The following is a 25,516-nucleotide window of genomic DNA, read 5'->3' as shown; positions in this document are numbered from 1 at the left end:
TATCAAGAGCTAATTAAACTGTAAATGAAGTTCAGTGAATTGATATCTGTATATGTAGCCATGCACTGTTGAGCATGTTTTGTTCTTAAGCACAGGCACTAAATTATCCATAAGAATGGTGGCTCAATAAGATAAATACATAGAAACCAAGGAGGAACAATAGTAGCTTATTTTAAATTCAGTTTGATAAAAGGTTTTAATCAATATAACTTACAGAATTTACTGATCCCAGTGAGCTTGAGATCTTAGAATAATTTCTCTTGAGATGGTTTGTAAATGGAGCAGGCAAAAGGAAGGGCATGGCATTGCTGAGCTAGCGTAGCTCAGTTTTGTGGACAGCTAGTTCTTGGCTGTGCTTTAGTTGTTGACATTGGATGTCTGCATTGCTGTGGATACCACAAGGAGCCTGAGTAAACAGAAACATTTTATCAGAGGGAATTGCCTTACAAGTTTGCAAACTTAACACCATTAATTTGGGCTTGAATAGGGACTGGGAGTGGCTGGCTCACTTCAAAAGCAATTTTCCTTCTCTTGGTATTGACACCTCCTGATCAATTATTGGGAGTGGACCAAATCCACCCTGATTGAATTGGCCTTGTCATCACTGGTTCTCCACTTGTAAGGTAACTCCCTCCTCTTCATTTGCCAGTATATCTATGCCTGGATCTGTAACTTTCACTCCATGCATCTGAAGAAGTGGGTTTTTTACCCACGAAAGCTTATGCCCAAATAAATCTGTTAGTCTTTAAGGTGCCACCGGACTCCTCGTTTTTGTAGAAACATTTTAGGAAGTATGCTGACTTCTGCCTATGTTTTTTCAAGAGACGGATTTATGCACAATTGTGCATTCAAATAAATAGGAATATTTTTGTAAGAACAATGTAGGTACCTGTTGTAACTGGAGGTGGCCACCCTGTGGGCAGAATTTTATACTTAACCGGGCATTCATCAAAACATTGCAAAACATCAAATTTCTGGAAACACTAGGGAAAAGCCAGAGAAATCTAATTACTTTTTTCTTGTAAAATAATTACAAAATTAGTGTATGTAGAGCATAGAGTAGATTAAATTTGTTTTAGATTTTAATAGGGCGTTTGAACATCATAGGGAATCTTACTTGAAAATTTAATTCAAATTGATCAACTTGGATAGTAGCAGTCATGCAGAATGAAAGCTGAGTGCACGACTGTAAAAAAGATAAATGGCAGTGCATCAAATTGTCTAATGAAGTCCCACAGAGGTCATTGTTAGAACTTGTCTTATTTAACATCTTCATGATTTTGCATTCCTTATGTGACTAGTGTACAACAATAAAAGACTAAAATCAAAATGAACAAGCATAACATATCAGTACAAATTGAATAACTTTAGCAAACTTCCCCTACACCTCTGAATGTGTGTGTGTTTAGTTGCTAAAAAGTGGCCAGATGGTATGGTACTTAAGAAATATACCTGACAACAACGCTGTTTAGCAGGCTCTCCCCACGCCTCTGAATGTGTGTGTCTAGTTGCAAAAGTTTCTCATTCATTTCCTCTGTCAAAGAGCTCTTTAACAAAATAGGGAATATCTCTTTTTCAATGGAAGATCTGGCTGTGGGCATGGCTTCCATGTACCCATTTCTGAAAATTAGTCCGGGTTTAATCAGTATCATTTCTATATCAACATATGTATATATTTAAACATGTCTGTGTTCACTATGCACTTAAGTGTGTCATTCAGAAATGACTTGGTAGTCTGTGGTCTACCTGACATAATACAAACCAGCTTAGTAATATATGAGAAATAAACAACCTTCAGCTGAAACTGCAGGTCCAAAACACTGGAAGAAGACCTTTATTCTGATGTGGTTCTAGGAATTATTTGCTGTATATTTTTAAGCAAGTCACTTAACCTCTTTGTGCCTCTGCTTTGCCATGTGTGAAGTGGCGGTAATATTTATTTACCTTTCCTCCTTCCAAAAGGGGATGGGAGGGTTAATTAGTAAATATTTATACAGTGCTTTGAAAACATAGTGGTTAAATGCTCCTGCAGCTCAGTGGAGAAGAAAGCTATATCTAAAGTTACTGTAGGCATCTAAAGCTATAGTTAGGGATCTTGATGTTCTGAGGCTATCAACTGTTGGTCTAAGTGATTAAATTTGGGCACCCCAAAATGGAGACACCCAGCGTTAGAAGCCTCTTTTGAAGACCTGGGGCTAAATGCGTAGTACTGCTGTGCATTGTTGCCTAGCAGCAGCACACTGTCACAGAGAACAGCACTAAGCTGAAGTGTTTTTAGAGGACACGTTAAAATACTAATTTACACTGGAAGATACTAGTGTCTGTTCCTCTAGGAAACAGGCCTTCATTTCTAGCTATGCAAAAATGTGACATTTCAGAGATTCTCATAAAAACTGTGGTGTACACAATATCATATTGTGGTTTTTTTGTTTGTTAAAACACCTACAGAAATTTTTTGTATAATCCTCTCCAACTTTTGAGAGAAAAAACCTGCTCCTTTTGATAATTTTTACATTTTTGGGGAAATCTATCATTTGAAAAGTATAAAGTAACTGCGACCTTCACACCCTACACACTATTGCAATGGTATTTGTACAAAATATGCCTTGTGAGGTACCATTTGAAAACTAATAACATGCTGGTCAATATAAGAAAATATATTTTTACTTCTTGTTTGTTTACTCATTTGGCTTGGCAGTTTATTCTCTCCTCACCTGCTATTTCACAAAGGCTTTCCCTTACAAATTTGCATACAGTATTTCTGAATAAAGAACGAGGAGTACTTGTGGCACCTTAGAGACTAACAAATGTATTTGGGCATAAGCTTTCGTGGGCTAAAACCCACTTCATCAGATGCATGGAGTAGAAAATACAGAAGGAAGATATATAGATATAGATATATATAGAAATATATCTCACACACACAGAGAACGGCTGGATTTAAGCACAAACTGAAGTGCTCTGCTATATTAGTGCCCTAGTCAACAAGAACTTCCTAACTCCTGATCTTATTCCACTGGGCCGATGGGCACCCTGTTGTATCAGTGGCCATATTGTTACATGCAAGTTGGTCTAATCATCTTTTTAAAAAAAAAAAAAAAAGTTGAACTGCATAAAAATCAAAGCAATTGATCCCTCTGCAGCTGTGATTTACAGCCTGTTTACCCTCACCCTGCCATTCATCCTTCCAAAATATCTCTGAGATTTGATACTGAGCCCATAAAAGTTTATAGTAAAGCTCCCTTTGACTTCAGTGGGGTGGATCAGGTGCCTAATGGTCCCAGATTCTCAAAACTTCCCAAATCCAGCCTTTCTTCCTAAAGGGCCACATCCTACCCTTTCAGGCTTACCTACTTCATGTTTGTTCCAGGGCCTGGGCCATTTGGTGGGGGCAGGCTTTCTATCCATCTCATATTTTGTTCATAAAACATGCCTTAAAATTCGCTAACTAAATACAGTGGGAGCTCAGAGTTGCGATATCACAATGTAAACACGTACAACACCAGGTTTCCCTGGGAAGAGTATTAGAGGAGAAAAGTCATTGACACTCAAATTCAAAAGAGAACTTATAAAAATACTTGAGAAATAATATGCAGCGGTATGTGCTTAGTTGTGTTTTTGTGAACAGCAGGTTGAATTTTTCTTGTTTGTCTTACCTTTTGTAAGTGTTTGAGAGAAGAATATACAGGTGGCTTTTTTTATGACAACTTACTTTCCCAGAGGTTTGTGGGTTTTTTTCTTGTATAAGAATTCCATTCTCTGAATTTTCCATCAAGACTTCCTGAAAGCAGAGCCGGCTCCAGGCACCAGCTTAACAAGCAGGTGCTTGGGGCGGCCAAGGGAGAGGGGCAGAACCTGCGGCAATTCGGGGGCGGCAGGTCCCTCACTCCCTCTAGGAGCGAAGGACCTGCCGCTGAACTGCCGCCGCCGATCGCGGCTTTTTTTTTTTTTCCCCCAATTGCCGCCGCCGATCGCGATCACAGCTTTTTTTTTTTTTTCCAAATTGCCGCTGCCGATCGCGGCAGAAATGCTGGAGCCGGCCCTGCCTGAAAGAAGTATATAATTTTCAATGGACTACTGAATCATTTATCAGGAGGAGTGATTTCCCCCCAACCCCGCAGCACAGGGGCTAGTGAGAAGTGCAAGTTTTGGTTTACTCTTGAGAATATAAAGACAAATTCAGTAGAGCATGACAGCTCGTTTTAGGAATTACAGAAGTGTTTCAAATTGCAACCTTCTGCTGAGCACAGAGAGTCCGTAATCTTGAATTACAATGAAGTAAGGCTTGGTCTACACTATCCGCCTGATTCGGTGGGTAGAGATCGATCTTCTGGGATCGATTTATCGCATCTCATCTGGACGCGATAAATCGATCCCAGAAGTGCTCCCCCGTCGACTGCGGAACTCCTGCTCGCCGAGAGGAGGAAGCGCTGTCGACGGGGGAGCTTGCCTGCGCCGCGTGGACCCGCAGTAAGTACACTTAATTCGATCTAGGAAACGTCGACTTCAGCTACGCTATTCTCGTAGCTGAAGTTGCGTTTCCTAGATCGATCCCCCGCCCCAGTGTGGACCAAGCCTTAGTATGCAACTTACAATAAATCTGGGTATTTTAGGAGAACTACAGAATATAAGTAATGTCACTTGGGGTTCAACAAGACTAGAATTGTCTGTATTTATCAAATGGCTTACTGAACATTCAGATCAGCAAAACTTTACCAGTTTTCCTATAGCCCTTTATATATATCGTTAGGATCAGTGCCCAGGAAGTTTGTACAGATAGTGAAAAGGCCCAAGCACAATTTATACCTATAACATTTTCACATGAGTTTTGCATCTGCAAGTCAAATACAGACTATTTGTGCACTTACCTATCTAATTATGGACACAATACTCTTATCATTTTTCATGTATAAATCCTTTTCACTTTTTTTTGCAATTTAATTTTCCTATGTATTGTTGGTTCTTAAACCCTCCCTATCTTTTTATAAACCATAGTATGGCAAGAAGGCAGGGCATTTTGAAAATTTCATCCTTAAAATTAGGTCAAATATTTAGATATGACATCTCTGGAACACTTAAGAATTTCAAGGTTTGTTTAAACAGTATAGCTACACCAGTGAAGCTGCACGGATATAAAAAGTGACAAACATCTGCGTAGCTATATCGGTGCAAAAATTCCCAGAGTATACAAGCCCTTAGCAAAGTTTCTTTAAGGATTGTAGATTTGCACAGCAGCATTGTTTTCAGGTATATTTCTTAAGTACCCATCACCATAGCATTTGGCCACTTGTCAGCAGCTAAAGCTTATGATTGTTTATAGTTCCACTTCAGCAGAATGTATGATCAAATTAAACCCCTGTTAATTGTGGTGCTTGTTGCTGCTCCTCCTCCCCATGGAAGCTGGCAACTTTTTTGACTTCAGTGGGACCTGGGGGCCTTTATTATATGTGAAAGCTTGATTGTATTTTTATTTCATCTTCAAACACAGAAAATTCCCATTTATTAGTATGCTGACTTGTGATTTTTCTTAATAGTAGGAGAGACGAGGAGAGTTAGGAATAATAGCATTGTTATATCTCCTATTAATGGACACAAGACCAAAGAATTGAGATGGTTTCAATTTTGTGCATAAGTTCCCCAGTTATTTACTTTCCCAAAGATAGTCAGATGCTTAGGTGGAGGCAGTATAAGTGCCTATATACAGTAATAGATATTTTCGCCCCAAGATCCTCGTATTTATTGTGGGGGTTTTTAGAATGCTGATGAAAAGTTGTAGACATTGGATTTCGTTCATCTCAGGATTATCCTCTCAGCTACTGTGAGAGATTTGAAAACCATTTCAGAATACATCAAAGGGCTAGCTTTTTTTTCTGGCATTCCTATCAGGCAGATCTGAAGTGTTGGAGAAATATTTTCACTATTTGATAATGCTCTAGTAATATAGGATCAGATCTTTGCAAAGAATATCAGGTATGCTTGCAAGTGGTTGATTGCATCTATATAGTTTGTCGGGCACTAGGTCATTTTAAATAGTCTGTCTGGGGTCCAGCATGGCTTATGTTGTATTCTGTTCTACTAAAACTTTAATCTTAAAGGCAAAGAATGAGTGTAATCCATTCCTAATGGTTCTCAATTAATTTGTTAATAGCTATTGAATATTGGGGAATTCAGTAACTGAAGTTGTTTAGTTTTACCCTGAAAATTGATCAATTCATCATCAATCCTAATATTCCTAGTCCCTTTCCTTTCCCATATATCAGTTTTAAACACATCTAGAAAAAAAAAAACCTGCTAGGCATGGATCTCCATTCATTCATTCATTTATTTATTTATTTGCTTTCTTCCTCTTTCATTATGTGTTGACATACAGCATAAGGAAAACTGATAACGTGTGGCTTAGAATATGGCAGACAGCTGAACACTATAATGGAGCTTCTACTGAAGTGCCTAAAATAGCTAAAAATTGCTAGTTTCTCCACTCCATGTGGAGGTGGCATTTAAAACTAATTAGAAATTCTTCATCCACTGAAATATTGAGACCTGTGACTGCTGTTAATATCAAGAAGTTTGATGAACACTGAGTTATGGAAGGTAGTGTTGCCTAGTGGATAGAGCACTGGCCAGGGACTTGGGAATCCTGGGTTCAATTCCCTGCAGTGCCACTGACCCGGGTGACCTTGGGCAAGTCACATCACCTTCTGTGCTTTAGTTCCTCCATGTGTTAAATGGGGATAATGATACAGGCCTCTTTTGTACAGCGCTTTGAAATGTACTGATGTGAAGTACTATATAAGAGCCAGATATTATCAATTAATGAAGAACTGTGAAATCAACATTAGGTAGGAGTGCAAAATAAACTGGCTTCTTTATGATCATTGTATAATGAAACTCTGTTGAGAGAGTTCTCGGTATGCCAAGAAATCAACTATAGTAATCATTGGGCACTACACACTGATGAAAGCTATCGTGTGTGTGTGTGTGTGTGTGTGTGGTGTGGAATATCAAATGGTCCATTAGTGTTAAAATATAAAGAATTCTTTTCAATTAAAAAGGAATTGCACTACTGTTTGAATTCCCCACTGATGAGGTAAAAGAGTTGGTGAAACCCCACTCAAACGCTGGTTGGTGACAGTATATTATGAATGTTTCTTCTGATGAATGGTGCTCATCCATCACAATTTTCCTAAGGCACACTGATGCAAAATCTGCAAGAGGAAAAGACAGATTTGCCCACGTAAATCTTTTTTTTAGAATAGCTGTAATTTCAAAAACATTATGAAAAATTATAGTCTTGAATGTTTTAATGATTGACAGTTTAAACTACATTATATTTTTAACCTGAATGCCCTTCAGATGAAATCACTTTTGAAGTATTGTGGTAATTCTAATCACTGATGATGTACATGTCAGACAAGTAGAAGATGGAAACAAATATTTCACACTTTGTTGTTCGAAGAGAACTACCCCTGTGAAGACTCCAATCATTAATTTTTTTTTTCTTCAACAAAACTTTCTCTTACCCTCCAAACTTAGAATTTTGTGGAGGGGTTTTCAGCCTATACTAGCACATAAAGAAAGCTTTCAACTGAAGTCCTTTGTGATCTTATAGTAGCTGCTTAATGACTTTGTTTTTCTTCTCTTCCCCGGCCTAAAAAAGGAAAAGTATAGAGGCAGTATCATTCTAGCTCTACCTGTTAAGAAACTAGTCAGCAAAAAGTTCTTTCAATCTCAGGTGATGTTATTAGCCCCTTCCATCAGATTGTGTTTTGTTTTTGTTTTTCTTTTGCCTCCTCTGCCTAAGTGGGAGCAATGAAGTCCTCACCTTAACCCTCTGCTTCTGTCTCCTTCCCTCACTTCTTAGCATCCAAAAGAAAAAGATAAGAAAATGACAGAGAGGAAGGAATGGCGTGTGGGAGAGCTAAGAAGAGAACCTCAGAATAAGAAAAGTATGGCTGTTGATGCCACTGCTCAAATTCAGGTTAAGGTAGCAGTCTGTGCTCCTTATGCCATCTCTACCCCTCTTTCCATTCAAGGTAGTCAATGACTTCTGTATGCAGGTGTGTGAGAATGGAATTGGGTAATGGGTGCTGCTGTAGCACAGTACTCATCATGTTAGTTCTTGGACCCGCTCTTCTGTTCTGGCACGGTAGGGTGCTTTTCTTCTTTCCCTAAGTGGCTTGAGCAGTGGTCTGCTAAACCCAGGGTTGTGAGTTCAGTCCTTGAGGGGGCCACTTAGGGATCTGGGGCAAAATCAGTACTTGGTCCTGCTAGTGAAGGCAGGGGGCTGGACATGATGACCTTTCAGGGCCCCTTCCAGCTCTATGAGATGTGTGTGTGTGTATATATATATAAATAAATAAATGAACTGTTGGCTCTTTTATTTATTATTTATTTATGTATTATTTGGTAAATTGTATGCTTAATAGTTTGCCAATTGGACTCTGCACTTGTCCTTGTTGAACCTTATCAGATTTCTTTTGGCCCAATCCTCCAATTTGTCTAGGTCACTCTGGACCCTATCCCTACCCTCCAGCATATCTACCTCTCCTCCCAGCTTAGTGTCATCTGTGAACTTGATGAGGGTGCAATCCATCCCATCATCCAGATCATTAATAACATGTTAATAGCATGTGAACTGTGTTTGTAGAGCAGGTTAAGATCCCTGCTCGTGTGTACTTTTAATATAAGCTACATTAGTTAGAAAGCTATATCATTTGCTAAATTCACATTTTATGTTCTGTATAGGTGACATAATGGTATAACTGTCTATTGTTTTAATAGCCTTGTTCACTGTTGCTTGTGTAATTATGTAGAGTAAAAGAGACTCTATATATCAATCTTTTCTAGAGGTACAATTACATTTCTTTTGGCTGTGTTTTCAGGCTCCACTTGATTAGTGTTTTATACTGGTCTGACACATGTAGGTCCTTTTATACTTTAAGAAATTTCTATGCATTTTTCATCACCTTTCCAGCCCGAATTGGGAATTCATATCAGACTCCACTCGCATTGGCAAGCTCCCTCGGCTAAATGCATGATTTATTAATAACACAGCTGTAGCTTCAGCACTCTCATTAAGAGCTGGTAAACACTCTTCATTTTGTAAAGAGACAAGATAATGTACTTTTAACCTCTACAATTATGTAACTTCTCCTAGACTATCTATTGAAATATTGGACTAGGATATTGCTTTTTCCTTTTGTTAGTAAAGTAACCTTGTGCTTGGCTAATAAAGGATGAAAACTGCAAAGAGAAACAGCCTTTGCGTCTGTTATTTGTGTTACGATGGGGCATAATGGCCCCAGCTGACAGCCGTGTTCTAGTGCGCAAGTCAGCGTACCTACGCCCATAGTAAGAGACAGTCCCTGCCTCAGAGTTTACAGTCTAAGTAGACAAGACTGGCAAAGACAGAAGGGAAACCGGGCTTGGGGGGGATTAGTTACTCGCCCAAGGTTATACAGAACCACAGTGGCAGAGTCAGAAATAGAACCCAGGTCCCCTGACTACCAGTTCAGTCCAGTGCCCTGCATTGCCCCTGTATATACTGCACTTTGAGACATATAGCTGCTATGTAGCTTGTTTTAGAATTTGATACTGTAAATATTTGTTCCATAGGCCTCCACATGATCTATCATGAGTTTGTTGACATCCTCTGTAATACACTAGCATAGTCCATTGATATCTTGCAGATTTACCAAATCGTACTCGTAAGCCTTTTCTAAATGGAAGTATTTCTTTTTGATTAAACATTGCTCCCAATTTAAACGCAGTCTCAAGTTCACTTAAAGAGAGTAACATTTTCAATAAGACTTTGTGTGTAATAAAATTTACAGCATTTTCTTCCTTTTCCGTTTTGAACAAATCAAAGTCAGTCATCTCATTATCAAAATATATCTCCTAACCCTTTGATGTAATCTAATTAGCTTTACGGCTGTTTGTGAAATGGATTCCTGTTCCTGCTGCATTCTTGAGAGAACTCTCGTTTGCTAGAGTATCAACTAAGTTGTTTCCTCATTTATCTGGTCAGAATTTTTATAAAATTCTTCTTTTCTGTTATGCTGTCTCTCCATGTTTCTTTGCCAACTGATTTGCAGTTGACAACTACAGCTGTGTTCACTGGCCTCCCTTCTTTCTGATTGATTTTTAGATAGATAGAAAAGTTAAAGAACACTCTGTCATTACCAAAATTTTTACCTCTTACTGAGTCTGACTGTATTTAAGTACAGACTATAATAAATTTAGTGACTGAGTACATTGGTTGTCACTAAAAAATTAATATGTGCCATGAGTTACCAATCAGTACAATCTGAGATGATCACAGTTCTATCCTGTGTTTAAAATAGATATTTTTGGTAAGAGTTAATATTTACTAATAAGTAGCTTCTAATGTAAATTTATGTAGTGCTCTCTGTTAGCGTTAATGAAATGCTTTAAAGGTATTTAGACCTATTTGCTGTAGTGTGCTGTAGTGTATGCATGAATCTGCAAGTTACCTACTCCAAAAGAGAACAGTAAAAACAAATTAGAGACTAACCAGTTTTTTTACAAACAGCACTCCATTTCTGCCAGCCTTCCTATGTCACTTAGCATCTTAGATTTCAGGAAAGGGACCGTGTCTTTCTGTATGTTTGTACAGTGCCTGGCACAATGAGACTTTTCTTCTGATTAAGGCTGCTAGATGCTACTGTGGTAGAAATACAAAATATTAGTAACTTGTTTTTTCACACTTCCCATCTACTGACTTAGTCAGTTTTACAAAAGCTGGACCGCTAGTATACTTCAGGTGCTCCAGTGTGGTTGCCTTTGTGGTCCGTGAAGATCCATATGTACCTTAGAGTGTAAAATTTAGTCCACTTTTTCCAGAGCTGTAAAAATTCCTGCCAAGGCTTGGCTGATGCTGGTAAGCAAACAAGGAAGTAAACTAAACAGAACTATTCTAGTTTCTGGAAACATAAGAAATGAAGGAAATAAATTAATGTTGACCAAATGGAAAAAGATCAGAACATTGGGGAAAGACGTGTTTATTTTTAAGGTTCTCAAACTGTAACTGAGTCAATGATTATATAAGAAGCTGACATTGTCATTTTAAACTGCTCTTAGTTTTAGTTTTTCTTTGCCTTCCAAGTATACACACTTATATCTGTGAAAGTAATCTCAAGGTTGTTCATCAAATTTATTTACCATTTCATATGCATCTTTTTTGGCATCTGCAGTATTTACTACAGTTTTTTCCTTCAGAGCAACCTGAGGCTTTGTCTCCATTGGAACCTGAACGACAAAATTTGGTCGTTCATAAGTGTGAAAAAAACACCCCCCCCCCGAACGACAAAAGTTTTGCCGACAAAAAGCACCGGTGTGAACAGCGCTTTGTTGGCAGGAGATCTCTCCTGCTGACAAAGCTACTGCCGCTCATTGGGAATGTAAGTTTTTTGTTTTTGTTTTTGTTTTTTTGGCGGCAGGAGAGCTCTCTTCTGCCAACAAACAGCGGCTACACTGCACACCTTTCAGCGGCCTGGCTGTAGTGACACAGCTGTGTCGCTAAAAGGTGCGTAGTGTAGACGTAGCCTTAATATCATGTATGCTTCCTTTGATATTAATGCAAATTGTCAAACCATTCTCTGTACTCACACTGTGAAACCCATCCCAATATTTTTGTTTAAAAAAGCATCTTGAGAGAGACAAAAGCTCTCTATTTGTATTAACAATGTATTCTTCAGTAGAACATTTTGTTTTTCCATTTCAATAAATAACTCCTATTAAGTCTTTCATGTTAAGTATCTTCTTAGACATGATAGTTTCCTTTTTGTGAGATTTTCATTTTTCTTCATTATTTTATAGTTTTGTCTGTCACTGTGTTCACAGAAAGCTCTTTCACTGACTTTAGGAATACATTAAACTCTTTTTGTTATGCCAATTTTCAGTAATTTTAGCATATTATCCAAAATCAGCAGATGAGTAGCTGATGGTTTTTCCTCCCTCTTTAGTAACTAAAACAATCTACATTAATTTGAGCGTTTTACTTTCATTTCCTTTTTCACCTTAGATTAAGAAGGTGAATATGTCCTTGATGTTTTCTTGCAATGCAAATATGAGAGCGTAGGCACATACACTCATATTAGTGGGTGAACTTGAAGGAATTGTTATGGTCCTGTGGATAAGGAATTAATTTGTTTCCCCAATTTTCCAAGTTTTTATAGTAATTTATGTATATTACATTTGAAATAGTTTAGTTGTTCAATGTGTTTTTCCCTTATGCCTTGTTTGTGCTCGTGGTAATCCACTGATAGCAACTGAATGCAAACTGAGGCAATCCAACTCTTTGAATCAAAGGATTAGCATCTGTCATTTTAGTATAATCTTATTGGTCGTTATTTAATTTAATTTAACCTCATAATTCCGGGGTCTCTCTTTCATTTTCTTTAAAGGCATTGAGTCCAATTCTGTTCTCAGATCAATATAAATCAGGCATAATTCTATTGAGAGTAATCCAGTTATATTTTCACAAAGATAAACAAAGATACTCCAGACACACAAGCATATGAAATTCAGGCCTTATTTATATGACATAAAGAAGCAAAAAATGGCACAAGTCAAATTTGTAAAAAATCTTTTGCAAGTCACCTTGAAGCTTGAAGTCCGGGAACATTTACACATGTACTTAACTTCCAGGATGGTATTCAGAATCAATTATAAGGGAACTTTTTTGGGGGGTGGAGGCTGGGGGATTTTAGTTTTACTCATCTGGCTAGAATGGCTGTGGTTTTGTTTACTATCTATGCTTGTTGTAAGAGGAGAACTGGGGATAGGAGAGCTTGCTAGAGGGTATGAGGCAGATAGATCTGTACATAAAAATTAAACCCTCAAATTGTGATTTTTGGGAGGAAAGAATTTTTTAGTTTGACCAACTTAAACTTTAACCTTTCATCCAGATTTGGTTAATCAGAAATGCTGTTCCAAGTTCAGTTGCTGAATACCAAAATATAAAGGGGAGGACGCTTGGAAACAGTCCCTCTGTTTGCATAGCTGAGTGAATGTATGATTGGTCTTTTCCAGTGATTTCAGTTCCAGCTTTCTGCCTCACAGGATCAAAAATCATGAATTGAACCCCCCCACACACACACCAAAAATGCTGAGGTTGTCCCAATAATCATGAGATTTGTAAAAAAAAATAATATATATATATATATATATATATATATATTCTCTGTTTTCAGTCTGTCTTTTGGTTATTGAACTACCCCTGCCCATCGTGTGTGTGTGTGCGATAATTAGTGTTGCCCGCACTTCTAAATATACTGGGTAACGTGATGGTGGCTCCTGCTGCAGGAGGTCTTATCCCCACATCTACCCACCCCCTGCCCAGCAATTAATACTGTCCCCATTTCCCCCTTTAGCCCCCCCCCCCCCCCCAGTTCAGTCCCCAGCTTCACCTCTGCTCCTCCTAGGGCTTTTCATCTTCCTCTCCCAGGCCTGGAGAGCTGCAGCCCTGTGTTTCCTCCTCCTGCCTCCCTTGCTGTGAGAACAGTGAGCAGAGGGGAGGGACTCTGCTGGCTTCCGGCAGCGCTGAACTTCGAGAGGGGGATGGAGCTTCTTGCAGCATCGCGAGACGAGCTCCAGAATCCCTCCAAAATCCCGTTGCTCATGAAAAAATTGTCAATACTGTGGTAGCATTGCATCTTTAAAGTTATTTTTGAGTTGGGACATTTTAGAATAGTCAAGGTGTAATACCTGTGGACTGGCCTGTAAACCTCAGATGTCACAAAGCACCTACAGACCTGTTGACTGACTGATTTGGGGATATTATATTGATCCAGGGATTTTCCTAGCTCAGAATTACTGGAATGGAGAAGTTCTTCATTTGCCAAAAGGTGACCTAATCAGACCACACTGAGTAATACCAGAAGGCGAGTGCCCCATTCTGATTTACCTAGGAACTCTGGAGGGTTCAGTGCCAAGGGGGAGGAAACAGGCTACCAGCTTCAAAAACTGAAGGAAAGGCTTGTGGGTCTTCACTTCTCGCTTGTTAGCCTGTTTGGCTCATTTGCCTGCAAAGGCTGCTGTCATTGCTGCTACTGTGGCCATTGGCCATGTGATGTCACTGTACTTGACAAAGAGGCCTCTAGCTTTCTCCAACCCGCTGACTGGCCAGTGAAAAATGGGGGTCCAACAACGTGCCACATCTAAGATTCAATATCTATAAGCAAGTAGCCTCTAGTCAGCCAGCAAGTCCATTGCCATAAAATATCTGAGCTGATTAGGATTGCCAACCCTCCAGGATTGGCCTGGAGTCTCCAGGAATTAAAGATTAATCTTTAATTAAAGATTGTCACGTGATGAAATCTCCAGGAATACATCCAACCAAAACTGGCAACCCTAGAGCTGATACGAGCACGAGCCGAGCTTTTCAGTCCATGTACAGTAAAATATTTTTTTATCCAGCATGTTGGGTGAATGGGGTGTGCCAGTAAGTGAAAAATTCCGGTTAACTAAGAGGGAGGGAGTTTGGGCATGGGAGGGAGTCCGGGGCACAGGCTCTGGGAGAGAGTTTGGGTGCAGGAGGAGGCTCGGCGCAGGGGGTTGGGGCACAGGAGGGGTTTGAGGGTGCCGGATCCGGGGGGCGCACTCACCTCAGGCGGTTCCCCAGAAGCGGCGACCTGTCCCTGCTGTTCCTAGGTAGAGGCTCAGTTAGGCGGCTCTGCGCACTGCCTCTGCCCACAGGCAGCACCCCCGTAGCTCCCATTGGCCGCGGTTCCCGGCCAATGGGAGCTGCAGAGCCAGCACTTTTTTTTTTTTTTTTTTTTTTTTTTTTTTGGTTTTACAAAGTTTATTATCTCATCTGCCCAGCTCTTGGTGGATGCACTTTAGATTATTCCAATCTTGTTGGCTACATCCAATGCATCATAGTCTGGAGCAAGACGGACATAAGCCTTCTTCTCACCATCGGGCCGGATCAATGTGTTGACCTTGGCCACATCAATATCATACAGTTTCTTGACAGCCTGCTTGATCTGATGTTTGTTGGCCTTGACATCTACAATGAAGACCAGGGTGTTGTTATCCTCTATCTTCTTCATGGCTGACTCTGTTGTCAGAGGGAACTTGATGATGGCATAGTGGTCAAGCTTGTTCCTCCGAGGAGCACTCTTCCTAGGATATTTGGGCTGTCTCCGTAATCGTAAAGTTTTGGGCCTCCTGAAGGTGGGAGATGTCCTGATTTTCTTCTTCTTGTGACTGTGAACTCCTTTCAAAACGGCCTTTTTAGCCTTCAGAGCCTTGGATTTTGCCTCTGTCTTAGCGGGGACAGCCTCCTTCTTCGCCTTCGGCGCCATCTTGGGAAAAGGGAAGCGAAAAGGCATGGGGCAGAGGCAGCGCACAGAGCCACCTAGCCATGCCTCCGCCTAGGAACAGCAGGGCCAGGTTGCTGCTTCTGGGGAACCATGCAGAGCCAGGTAGGGAGCCTGCTGGCCCCACACCAACCGGACTATAAACCGGAATTTCTATGAAAATTAGAAATGCCGGTTTATAGAGCATTCTGGCTGGTACAGGCCTGCCTAACACTGCTTTTACTGTACCAGCTTCCTGAGGCTAAATGACACCACAAGAGTCACAACAACCATCAACTTTTGGGGGGGGTGTCATTTTTTATTTCTAGATTGATGCCTCTGCCCCAGCATTCTCAACTTGTTTTTAACTCCAGCAGGTAGCTGGTTGTGGGCATGTGTGAATAGGAGTGTGTGGCTAAACCCCACCGAAGGTATGGTGCTATTGAATAAGTCCTCAAATACCTAAAATACCCCTAGGTTAAACAACCTTGCTGTCTAAAGCAGTGGTCTCCAAAGTGGGGTGCGCAAGAGGTTCCTTGGCGGTGCGCGGCAGGAGGAGCGTTTTGGGGGGTTTTTTTCCCCCCTTCGGCAGTTCGGGCGGGAGTCCGAGCGATTTTTGTTTGTTTGTTTGTTTGTTTGCTTTGGCAGTTTGGGTGGGAGTCAGAGTTTTTTATTTTATTTTATTTTATTTTTTGCTTCGGCGCAGCAGCAGGTGTGTGCTCAAAGTTGTTTTACTGGTAGGGGTGCGCGATCAAAAAAGTTTGGAGACCACTGGTCTAAAGGTATTTCTGCATTGCAGTTAGACACTAGCAGCTGGCCCATGTCAGGTGACTCCGGCTTGTGGGGCTTGGGCTAAGGGGCTGTTGAACTGCAGTATAGATGTTCGGCCTTGGGCTGCAGTCTGAGCTCTGGGACCCTCCCACCTCCCAGGATCCTAGAGCCTGAGCCCGAATGTCTGTGGCCATAATTAAACAGTCCCTTAGCCTGAGTCCCATTAGCTGGAGTCAGCTGACATGGGCCAGCCATGGGTTTTTAATTGCAGTTTAGATATACTTGAAGAGATGTCACACACATCTCATAGGTTAGGAGTTGTATGTTTAATCCTGTGAAATAATGTTATTTTCACCTAAATTTGTCATTTGAGTGTTAAATGTAACAAGCTGTTTCATCTAGAATTGTATTGGAATATTTCATGTAATCCTGTGATTGGGAGGGAAAGAGACTGGCTGATCACCCAATCACAAATAATTTGAGGGAAACTGCTTTAATTGGCATCAGAGCTGTGATCTCAATATTACCTTCAACCATGGAGTGATTTGACCCTCCTCCTTGTACCAGCTCTTTGACTGAAACATAAATATATTGATGTGCAGTGTTAATGCCCTGTTACTTTGGAGACTGATACTGTAGTTAAACAAGATTGCTGCCTTCCCAAATTTTACATAATGCAGGAATGGCAAAAGAGTGCACAGGATTTGTGGATTTTAAATCTCACTGTACACAGCTATAGAATTTTTTAAATTTCTGCATTAGTTTCACTTAACCTATTTTAAAGTAATAATTCTAAGCACTTACATAGTACCGTACATTTAAAAAGCATTGTAAGAACACTGGGCTGTCTTGTGCCATTGATTTTTAGGCAAACTACCCATTGTTCTTAATGTGGAAATCTGCTTAAAACCAGTGGCATGATATGGCTGAATAAGGGATCTATTGCGGTTGGTAAGCTGCAGTCTGCAGTAGGTCAAGTGTGGGAAGACACCACTCTGGTGACAATTATCAAAAGCATTGTATGGGAGTTCTGAGAGCCTTTCTTTGTCATTCCAGGCATTCCACTAACTACCAGTTCTGAAATTTCCTTTGAAATTTTCCTACTGGTTTCCACATCTGTCCTTTACAGTTAACTAGTTCAGTACTGCTGGGATTACTGATAGCATGCATTTATTCCTTGCAGAATTCATTTTTTATTTTTTTTTATTTTTTATAATTTTGACGGATAATATCAATGTTTAGTTTAAAGCTTTTTTTTTTTTCCTTTTTATTGATTTTAAATTTTCAGTTGTACAAAGATATGTGGGGAGTTGGACAATAATTATTTAATGACATTGAGATTCAAAAAGTTAAAGCTTTAAAACCATTGAAACATGAATTATCAACATTATATACCAAAATATACAAAATAAATATCCTTAAATCAAACTCTAAGAAGTTCTCAAGCAGCATTTTTCTTTCTTTGACTATCTGTAAATTTCTGTGATGATCTATGGAAATATTTTTTCCAGCATTTGTATATGTATGGTGAAATTGACATTTATTGACATTTACCGATAAAAATCTAATCATTCCAATCCTAATTGTGAAGAAAAAAAAATCTGTTTCCTGCTATTGTTTCCTCCTGTTTCAGAGACATAGGACTTTGTATATTCTTTGTAAAGAAACAAAACTGCATCAAAGAAATACCTATCACCAAATCCTACATCCAACTGGAACCCCCACAGTACCCCTAAATTTGACTAGCTGTTCAAGTCGAAAAGGAGCAACAATACAATGGAGTGGAAGCACAAAGAAAATTACTAATATTAAGACTTGTAGTTCTGCAAACCTACGTTTAATATTCAGTGTTTAAAAGCTATGTTTTGTTTTAAATTAAAATGTTAAATCTATTAATATTAATTATTAACATTTATATTGTGGTAACATCAGAGGCCATGATCAGGATATCTTGAGAGGAAATTCAAGCAGTCTGGCTAATATTCAGGGTATTAATTCTGTAGCAATGTCCTGTATTTACCAATTAACATACCTTCAATCATTTTCTAAAATTAGCCTGTTTTTTTTAATTTTCAGTTGATAACATTAGTGACCAACTACAGTTACTGGCCTGAGGCACAGCTGTAAACTGTCATCTCCTCCTATCTAGTCACTTAATTCCAAGGAAATGCCTTGCAACTCAATTTTTGTTGCTTAATTGATGGTGTAATATTTTGCTTTGAGACACCAAACCGCCATTCAAAGCTATAAAGCAACTGATATAATTTTTTGCAGGGTCGTTGTACAAGAGAGAACTGCAAGTATCTTCATCCACCAACACATTTAAAAACTCAACTAGAAATTAATGGCAGGAACAACTTAATCCAACAGAAAACTGCAGCAGCAATGCTTGCCCAGCAGATGCAGTTCATGTTTCCAGGATCACCAATTCAGCCAATGGTAAGTATCCTTTTTCAAATGATGTGGTGGGTAATTAAAGTTCAGATGTGAGATTGGGTTGACCTGAAAATGGCCTCTAAACACCTTACTACTTTCATTGTCAATGAAAATAAATTGCTATTTAGAGACTGTGTGAAGTACAGAAATGCTGGAAAATATGCACAAAATTAAATTTGCGTGCTGAGGTGTCATCATAGATGTGGCACATCCCCCATTCCCTATCTCGGCCTCACCCATTCTCTCCTCCCTACCTCTCCCACCCCCTAACCCCCCGCACTTTCTTTCTCTCAGGCTTTGAGACCCAGCTACCTTGGGTTAGCTTTGCAATGGCTTTGTGCAAGATCCCCACTTGAGTGGAAAGAGTTAAAACAACCATAACCATTTGAGTAGTATTGCAGTGTCTTCTTTCCCCACTTCTATGAGCTTAATAATTTTAAATAAATCTTTCATCTCAAATTGTTTCTTTAATCCCTTCCAGAACAGAACAAGTGATCATGTGTTCATGGGTTGTGCTTGCTTCTTAGCTTGAAGTCTGAAGTGCCCCAGAATGACGTAGACAAAGAGAAATTATGATATGGGACTTCACAAGCTTCAAAAGTTCCATCTTTTGAAATCATACGTAAAACAGTCTGGGGCACTTCCTGCAAATCCAGATACAAAGCAAGCACCTTGCAGCCATGAACACCAGCTTGGTATATATGTATAAATGATCAGTCCTATTGTACTGTTCAAACAGGTCAGGGCCATCTTTGTAACAAACAATAAAGATTAGAGGTGAGTGGGCGCTACTGCTTTATCTCAAGCACATTGTGACCCAGTGGGAACACTTAGGGTCAAAGCCAGCTTTCATTGACTTCATGGATCAGACGTGTGTGTATGTGTGTATATCAATCTCACACACACGCGAGAGAGAAAGGAGACAATATGAGGGGAGCAGGGAGAGTGGACAGCAGGGAGGGTCACTGAGGGGACAGGGAAATTTAATAGGACAGGCAGAGAGATCTTGTGGTGTAAGAAAATGAAGCCTCGTTTATATTAGCAAGTTTGGTTTTCCCAGTGGACCAGTCAGTTGCACCCTAGATCTCTCACCAAAGACAACGGTTGTAGCCAATCTTATAATAAACTATCTAAGGATTTATTAACTAGGAAAAAGAAATGAGTTATTTATAAGGTTAAAGCAGGTAAACGTGCATGCACAAATTAGTTGCAGTCTTATGTTCCGAAAGGGTAATAGAAGCTGCTGTAATATGCAAGGTATATATGTACTTTAGGGCTAACCCAGGCCAAGCCCAGGGGAACTTTTGTTTATGCTTAGAAATCTTTGCACCTTACAGTTCAAGCAGCTTAGAGGCACAGTTCTTTCTTATCAATGATTTTTATTCCCTTCCCCCCAGAGTTCAGGTTGATGGGACATGTCCACCTGCACATCTTCTCTACATGGGTGTTGGGAGGAGCAATCGACAGAGTTCTTGTTCTTCGATGTTTCACAATGGCTCGTTTAGTTTCAGTGGGCCTTCTTGGTGGGCCAGACCTAACACCTTCTGTAGGAAGCCAGCATTTCTACATTTCATTAATGTTCCTTTCCTGTTTGATGACTTACACAATTACCGAGGATTACCATTCAAACACCTACTATAACTTTATACAGTAAAAGCTGTTTTATCTGGCATGTTGGGGGAGAGGGGGTGCTGGTAAGTGAAAAATGCCGGTTATCTAATAGGGAGAGTGTTTGGGTGCAGGGCTGGGGCGCGGGAGGAGGTGCAGGGCGCAGGCTCTGGGAGGGAGTTTGGGTGCGGGAGGGGGCTCAGGACAGTGGGTTGGGGCACGGGAGTGGGCTCGGGGTGCCGGATCCAGGGGTGTTCACCTTGGGCAGCTCCCCGCAAGCGGCAACCTGTCCCGGCTGCTCCTAGGCGGAGGCGTGGGTAGGTGGTTCTGCACGCTGCCTCCGCCCGCAGGTGCCGCCCCCGCAGCTCCCATTGGCCTCCCGCACCCCAAGCCGGTGCTCCGAGCCCCTTCCCGTACTCAAACTCCCTTCCAGAGCCTGCGCGCCGTACCCTCTCCCACGCCCCAACCCCTGCCAGACCTGCGCCAACCGGACTATAAACCGGAATTTCAATGAAGATCAGAAATGCCAGTTTATAGAGCTTTCCGGTTGGTGAAGTGCTGGATAAAACAGCTTTTACTGTAACATGGGGTACAGATGTTAAAAGTGAGATTAATACATACAGCATCCTACAAGTATTCCATAAAGTCTGAACACATTCTTATAAATCTAATACCTATTTTACCAATACTAACCCACGGATGAGCCAGATTGGTTTCCAGCTATGCATTTGTCAGTGTTCAGTGAGTCCTAGGGGTCTGGGCATGAGCTGGCACCTGCTCTGCCAGCATCATGGTAACGATATAAAAATGCGAAGTATTTTGAAAAATCAGGCCTTAAGTCTCTCAGGATAGGCACCCAAAATTAGTGGATACTTCTGGACATTATGGTTTTAATTTCTCCATGCTTCGATCTGTAAAATGGGGATAATAATAATTTTCTTTCTCACAGAAGAGGTGTGAAGATGTATTCATTAATATTTGTGAAGTGCCCAAATATTACAGAGATGAGCACCATTAAAAAGTCCATGAAGCAATTAACAATTCTTTATTTCAGTGCATGGTTTGGACGGTGTGCAGTAAATAAAGCCTAGGGGCTACACACTGAATGATGAGGAACTATTGAACAGCTACCTCATTCCTGAGCACTGTCGTCCTGTGCTGTGAATGAGGCAGGAGTAATACGGTAGAAATAGTATGTGATCGTATAATTAAAGTATGTATCATACTGCATATGCACTGGGGCAAAATTAAACAATCTTAATTGACATTTTCTAACTATTTTGTCTTTGACTTTGCACCTTTAATGTTCTTTTAAAATAGTGGGGATTTTGTATGTAATAGGATGTTGGTTAAACTTGTCACTAATGTGAGCAAAGAAATCTCCTAAATTTCACATCGATGTTTCTTTCCATTTCTCCACACTATCAATACAATCATCATTCAAACTTTATTATTTCACCTACCAACAGAGAGTAAAAAGCAAGTTATTTTTCTCTGTCTCAAACTGCTAGTGGGCTGAGGTAGATTATCATTAACGTAGCGGAATAAAAAGTATAAAAGAAATACCTAAAAATTCAGTGAAGCTTGTAGGGTTCTTCTTGAAATTATATCTAGTGCAAAGATTTTATTTTTTCTATTAAACATTGCGCTGCAGTAGCATGTTTATAATAGCTATTGTGTGAAATAACTGAGCATAGAGCTGCTATAGCAAGAATCCTTTTTTTTTTCTTATAATTATTTCCTTATTATGATTTACAGTTTATGGATAGTATTTAGCTAGGACAGGAGCACATTTTTTTGATGTGCAGTGGGGAAAACAATTTTTTTTAAGTGTTAACTCTTTGCATGAGTGATAACTAGATTATCTTTTCCTGCAGCTGGGTACCCTGGTTGGTTCTTCTGCTGCTCTCAACATCTTCTTGGGGACTACGCTGGACTCATTCTTGACTAGCAACTTTCTCCAAGGACTGTTAAAACCCCTTTGAGTCCTATTCTTTCCCCTAAGGCTGTTTCAGACAGTGTTGATGGCTAGCTTGCCCTTCTAATAGACCCTATACAGGCCACCTTGATGAGAAAGAGATCTCTGCCTCTTTACATTTTCTAAATGTCTCTTCAGAGCTCTGCTACATCTTGGCATTTTCTAGCTGCCAGCTTATTTTGGAGCTTTACTTTTAGTCCTACATAACAGACCCTGCATTTCTGACCTGGCAAGTGTTGCCTAGGGTGGTTCAAGAACCTGGTAGATTCCAGTAGCGAGTGCAGGTACAAACTATATCTCTGCAACTGCTCCAGTAGCATCAGTCCAGAGCCTACACTAGTCTGAGTAGGCTGCTGCTACTGCTGCATTTCTATGCACATTCTTTTCACATTTGTAATTATAGTTTGCCTCTAGCAAACATCAACACTGCAGGCTTACAAAAGACCTTTCCAATCCTGACCATGGTACTGCATTGACTCCCGACCCTATGGAATATGTAGTAGCAAATCTGCTATCCTGCTTCATCTGAACTGGATTTCTGCATCACAGAATTGCTTCTTCCTCTTGATACAGCTTCATTGCATTACATTGCTTTAAATGGTTGTGAAACATAATTTCAGACCCATATCATTCCCACCCCTCAAAGGATTTTGATTGGCTAAGCTTAGAGAGATTAATCTCACTACCACAGCCCATCAACCTGAAAAGATCACAACCTAAATATTGGGCCCAATAATAAATGCTCCATTTGCCATAGGTGGCAGTTGATTATAACATAAACATTGCACAGGCCAGTTTTTACATGTCATAGGCACAGTAACTTAAATTGTATACAAATACAAAATACAGCATGCAAAGTGATAGATGTAACATGTGAAAGAGCTTATATAATGTATACTATTATTACAAAGATGGATTCAATATACTGAATAACATTTTACCTGTAAAATTCAGTTTTACCAGGGAAGCAGATAGAAAGAGAAAGCAGTAGAAATAGGATGCATTTTATTTGAGATGTATAAATAAACCTGAAATGTAATATGAACAGTAATCTCAATAGATATCCAGATTCAAATTATAGCTGACCTGTGTAGATGCACTGAGAACCCCTTTTCTCATAATATGACTGCAAAATGCTGTTCCTGTCCTTCACTGGAATGTATTACATCAGCGATTCTCAAACTTTAGCAACCTGAGGACCCCCATTTTGATTTAAAAATTTTTGCGGCCCCCCCCAAAAGGCTTCTAATTTTCCCCGGGGATGCTCAACCTCCGCTCATCCTCAAACCCTGTCCCCACTCCACCCCTTCCCCCAAGGCCCCATTCCCACCCCACCTCTTCCCGCTCCAGCCTTGCCCCTCCTCTTTCCGCTCCCTCCCCCAAGCGTGCCCTGTTCCCGCTCCTCCCTTTCCTTCCCAGCGCCTCCTGCACGATGCTGAACAGCTGTTCCATGGTGTGCAGGAGGAACTGGGAGGGAGGGGGAGGAGTTGATCAGTGGGGCCGTCAGCCCTGGACATGACCCGTGTCCGCAGACCCCAGTTTCAGAACCGCTGTATTCCATGTTCAAGAGAAGAAGATATGCAGTGTAAATGTAATGTCAACTCTTTTAAATTCTGATTAAGAAAATGAATCAAAACTAGGGAAAACGTACAAAAGACATCAAATAGGATCTGCGAACTTTTAAAAAAATTGTTTCAATGTAAGGTTACCTATTTATTTTTCATCTCACTGTGTTTTCATTTTGCAGCCCACATTTCCAGTGGGTCCAACAATAGGAACGAACACAGCTATTAGCTTTGCTCCTTACTTAACACCTGTAACCCCTGGAGTTGGATTAGTTCCTACTGAAATACTACCCACACCGCCTGTCATTGTTCCTGGAAGTCCCCCTGTCACAGTTCCTGGTTCGACTGCTACTCAGAAACTCTTGAGGACTGATAAACTGGAGGTACTACAGACACCATTGTGACTAGAAATGTAATTTTCTGCTAATTTATATGTAAAAGCTTTGACGAGCTTTGTTGTCCTTAGAAGCGCTCTCTAATAGAGCCTAAACCTTAGTTATTAAAATATAGACCTCATAAGTACTCTTGTAGGATTTACACTTACACTCAGTGGAAATGGTACCATTGTTTTAGTGTCGTAATTTTTTTTAATATGGTTTGGATAAAAATTCAGTGAATGTGTTCTAGAGTTGATTGCTCAAATTTAATATGCCTAGTCAACATCGAAGGTAACAAAAGATTTTAAACTACAGCTTTGTCATTATGAATTTCTTCATAGAGAAAGTAACTGGGTCCACAGGAGCAGTTAATTGACAAACACTGAGCAATATTCATAGGGATTTTATGTCTGTGAGCAAGTATAGATTTTTTGAAATGACACAGTTCTATGTAAGTTCAACTTATTATCAAACAACACAGCTATATTAATTGTAACTTAATTAAGAGCAGGTAAACATATTTAACAAACATTTAAAGAACTGTTGCAAACACTGTGGGACAAGTCTAAAACACAATAAAGAATGAGCTGTGTATGTGGCTTTTTGTTTTGTTTTTCCCAGTTAAGACTGTTGAGTCCATCAGCTGTAATTAGTGTTGTTTTGCACATAGGTATGCAGGGAATTCCAGCGAGGAAACTGCGCGCGGGGAGAGACTGACTGCCGCTTTGCACATCCTGCAGATAGCACAATGATTGATACAAATGACAACACTGTAACCGTTTGTATGGATTACATAAAGGGGCGTTGCATGAGGGAGAAATGCAAATATTTTCACCCTCCTGCACATTTGCAGGCCAAAATCAAAGCTGCTCAACATCAAGCCAACCAGGCTGCAGTGGCAGCTCAAGCAGCTGCTGCAGCTGCTACAGTGATGGTAAGTGCAAGACTATATGGTTAAATTTTTCATAAACTTATCAGTTGTTGTTTTTCTCCAATTAGTAGTGTTGTTTAAACTATTGATTTTCACACATTCATCTTAAAAGCTAGGAATTCTAAAAAGTATTACTTTCTTTAGGGAAAAATACTTTCTCCCTCCCTCAGTTATTTCAGCATAATAGGTTCCTTTTTTTGAATAGAGTGAAGCAGTTAGACACTTTGTACTATCTTTGCTCTCTGCTCCATGATGATATGCCAAATTTGCCTCCTAATATATCTTGATGAGAAATAAAACTGGTAGAACTTAGTGGTCAATGGGAAGTATGTATACATATGCTATATTAGCTCTTTGATGGCAGAAATATAAACTGAAAAATTAGGAAACAAGGAATAAAGGAAGAAGTGGTTTTGTTTCCAAGACACAGAGCACAGATGAGAAATCTGGACTCTCCCACTGACTTACTGTAATATCCTGGGCAGGTAATTTTAAATTGCCCCGTGACTCAGTTTCCCCATTAATAA

General features: G+C 40.0%; 2 protein-coding genes across 2 annotated transcripts in view; one reads left to right on the top strand and one right to left on the bottom strand.

Moving 5' to 3' along the window:
• Positions 1-25,516, top strand: part of MBNL2 (muscleblind like splicing regulator 2) — a 139,558-nt gene that overhangs the window by 71,073 nt on the left and 42,969 nt on the right. The window contains exons 3-5 of the mRNA XM_065410067.1: positions 18,369-18,533; positions 23,864-24,064; positions 24,729-24,992. Coding sequence (XP_065266139.1) covers positions 18,369-18,533; positions 23,864-24,064; positions 24,729-24,992 — 630 coding nt within the window. The remainder of the gene's footprint in view (positions 1-18,368; positions 18,534-23,863; positions 24,065-24,728; positions 24,993-25,516) is intronic.
• Positions 14,783-15,353, bottom strand: LOC135884751 (large ribosomal subunit protein uL23). Its single transcript, XM_065412295.1, has one exon. It carries the CDS (start codon positions 15,327-15,329, stop codon positions 14,862-14,864), a length of 468 nt encoding a protein of 155 aa, XP_065268367.1. The 5' UTR covers positions 15,330-15,353; the 3' UTR covers positions 14,783-14,861.

This window comes from Emys orbicularis, chromosome 1 (genome assembly GCF_028017835.1).
Source record: "Emys orbicularis isolate rEmyOrb1 chromosome 1, rEmyOrb1.hap1, whole genome shotgun sequence".
In the NCBI taxonomy this organism is placed as follows: domain Eukaryota; kingdom Metazoa; phylum Chordata; order Testudines; family Emydidae; genus Emys; species Emys orbicularis.
Note: the sequence above shows the minus strand (reverse complement) of the source record. Positions and strands in the feature narration are given on the sequence as shown.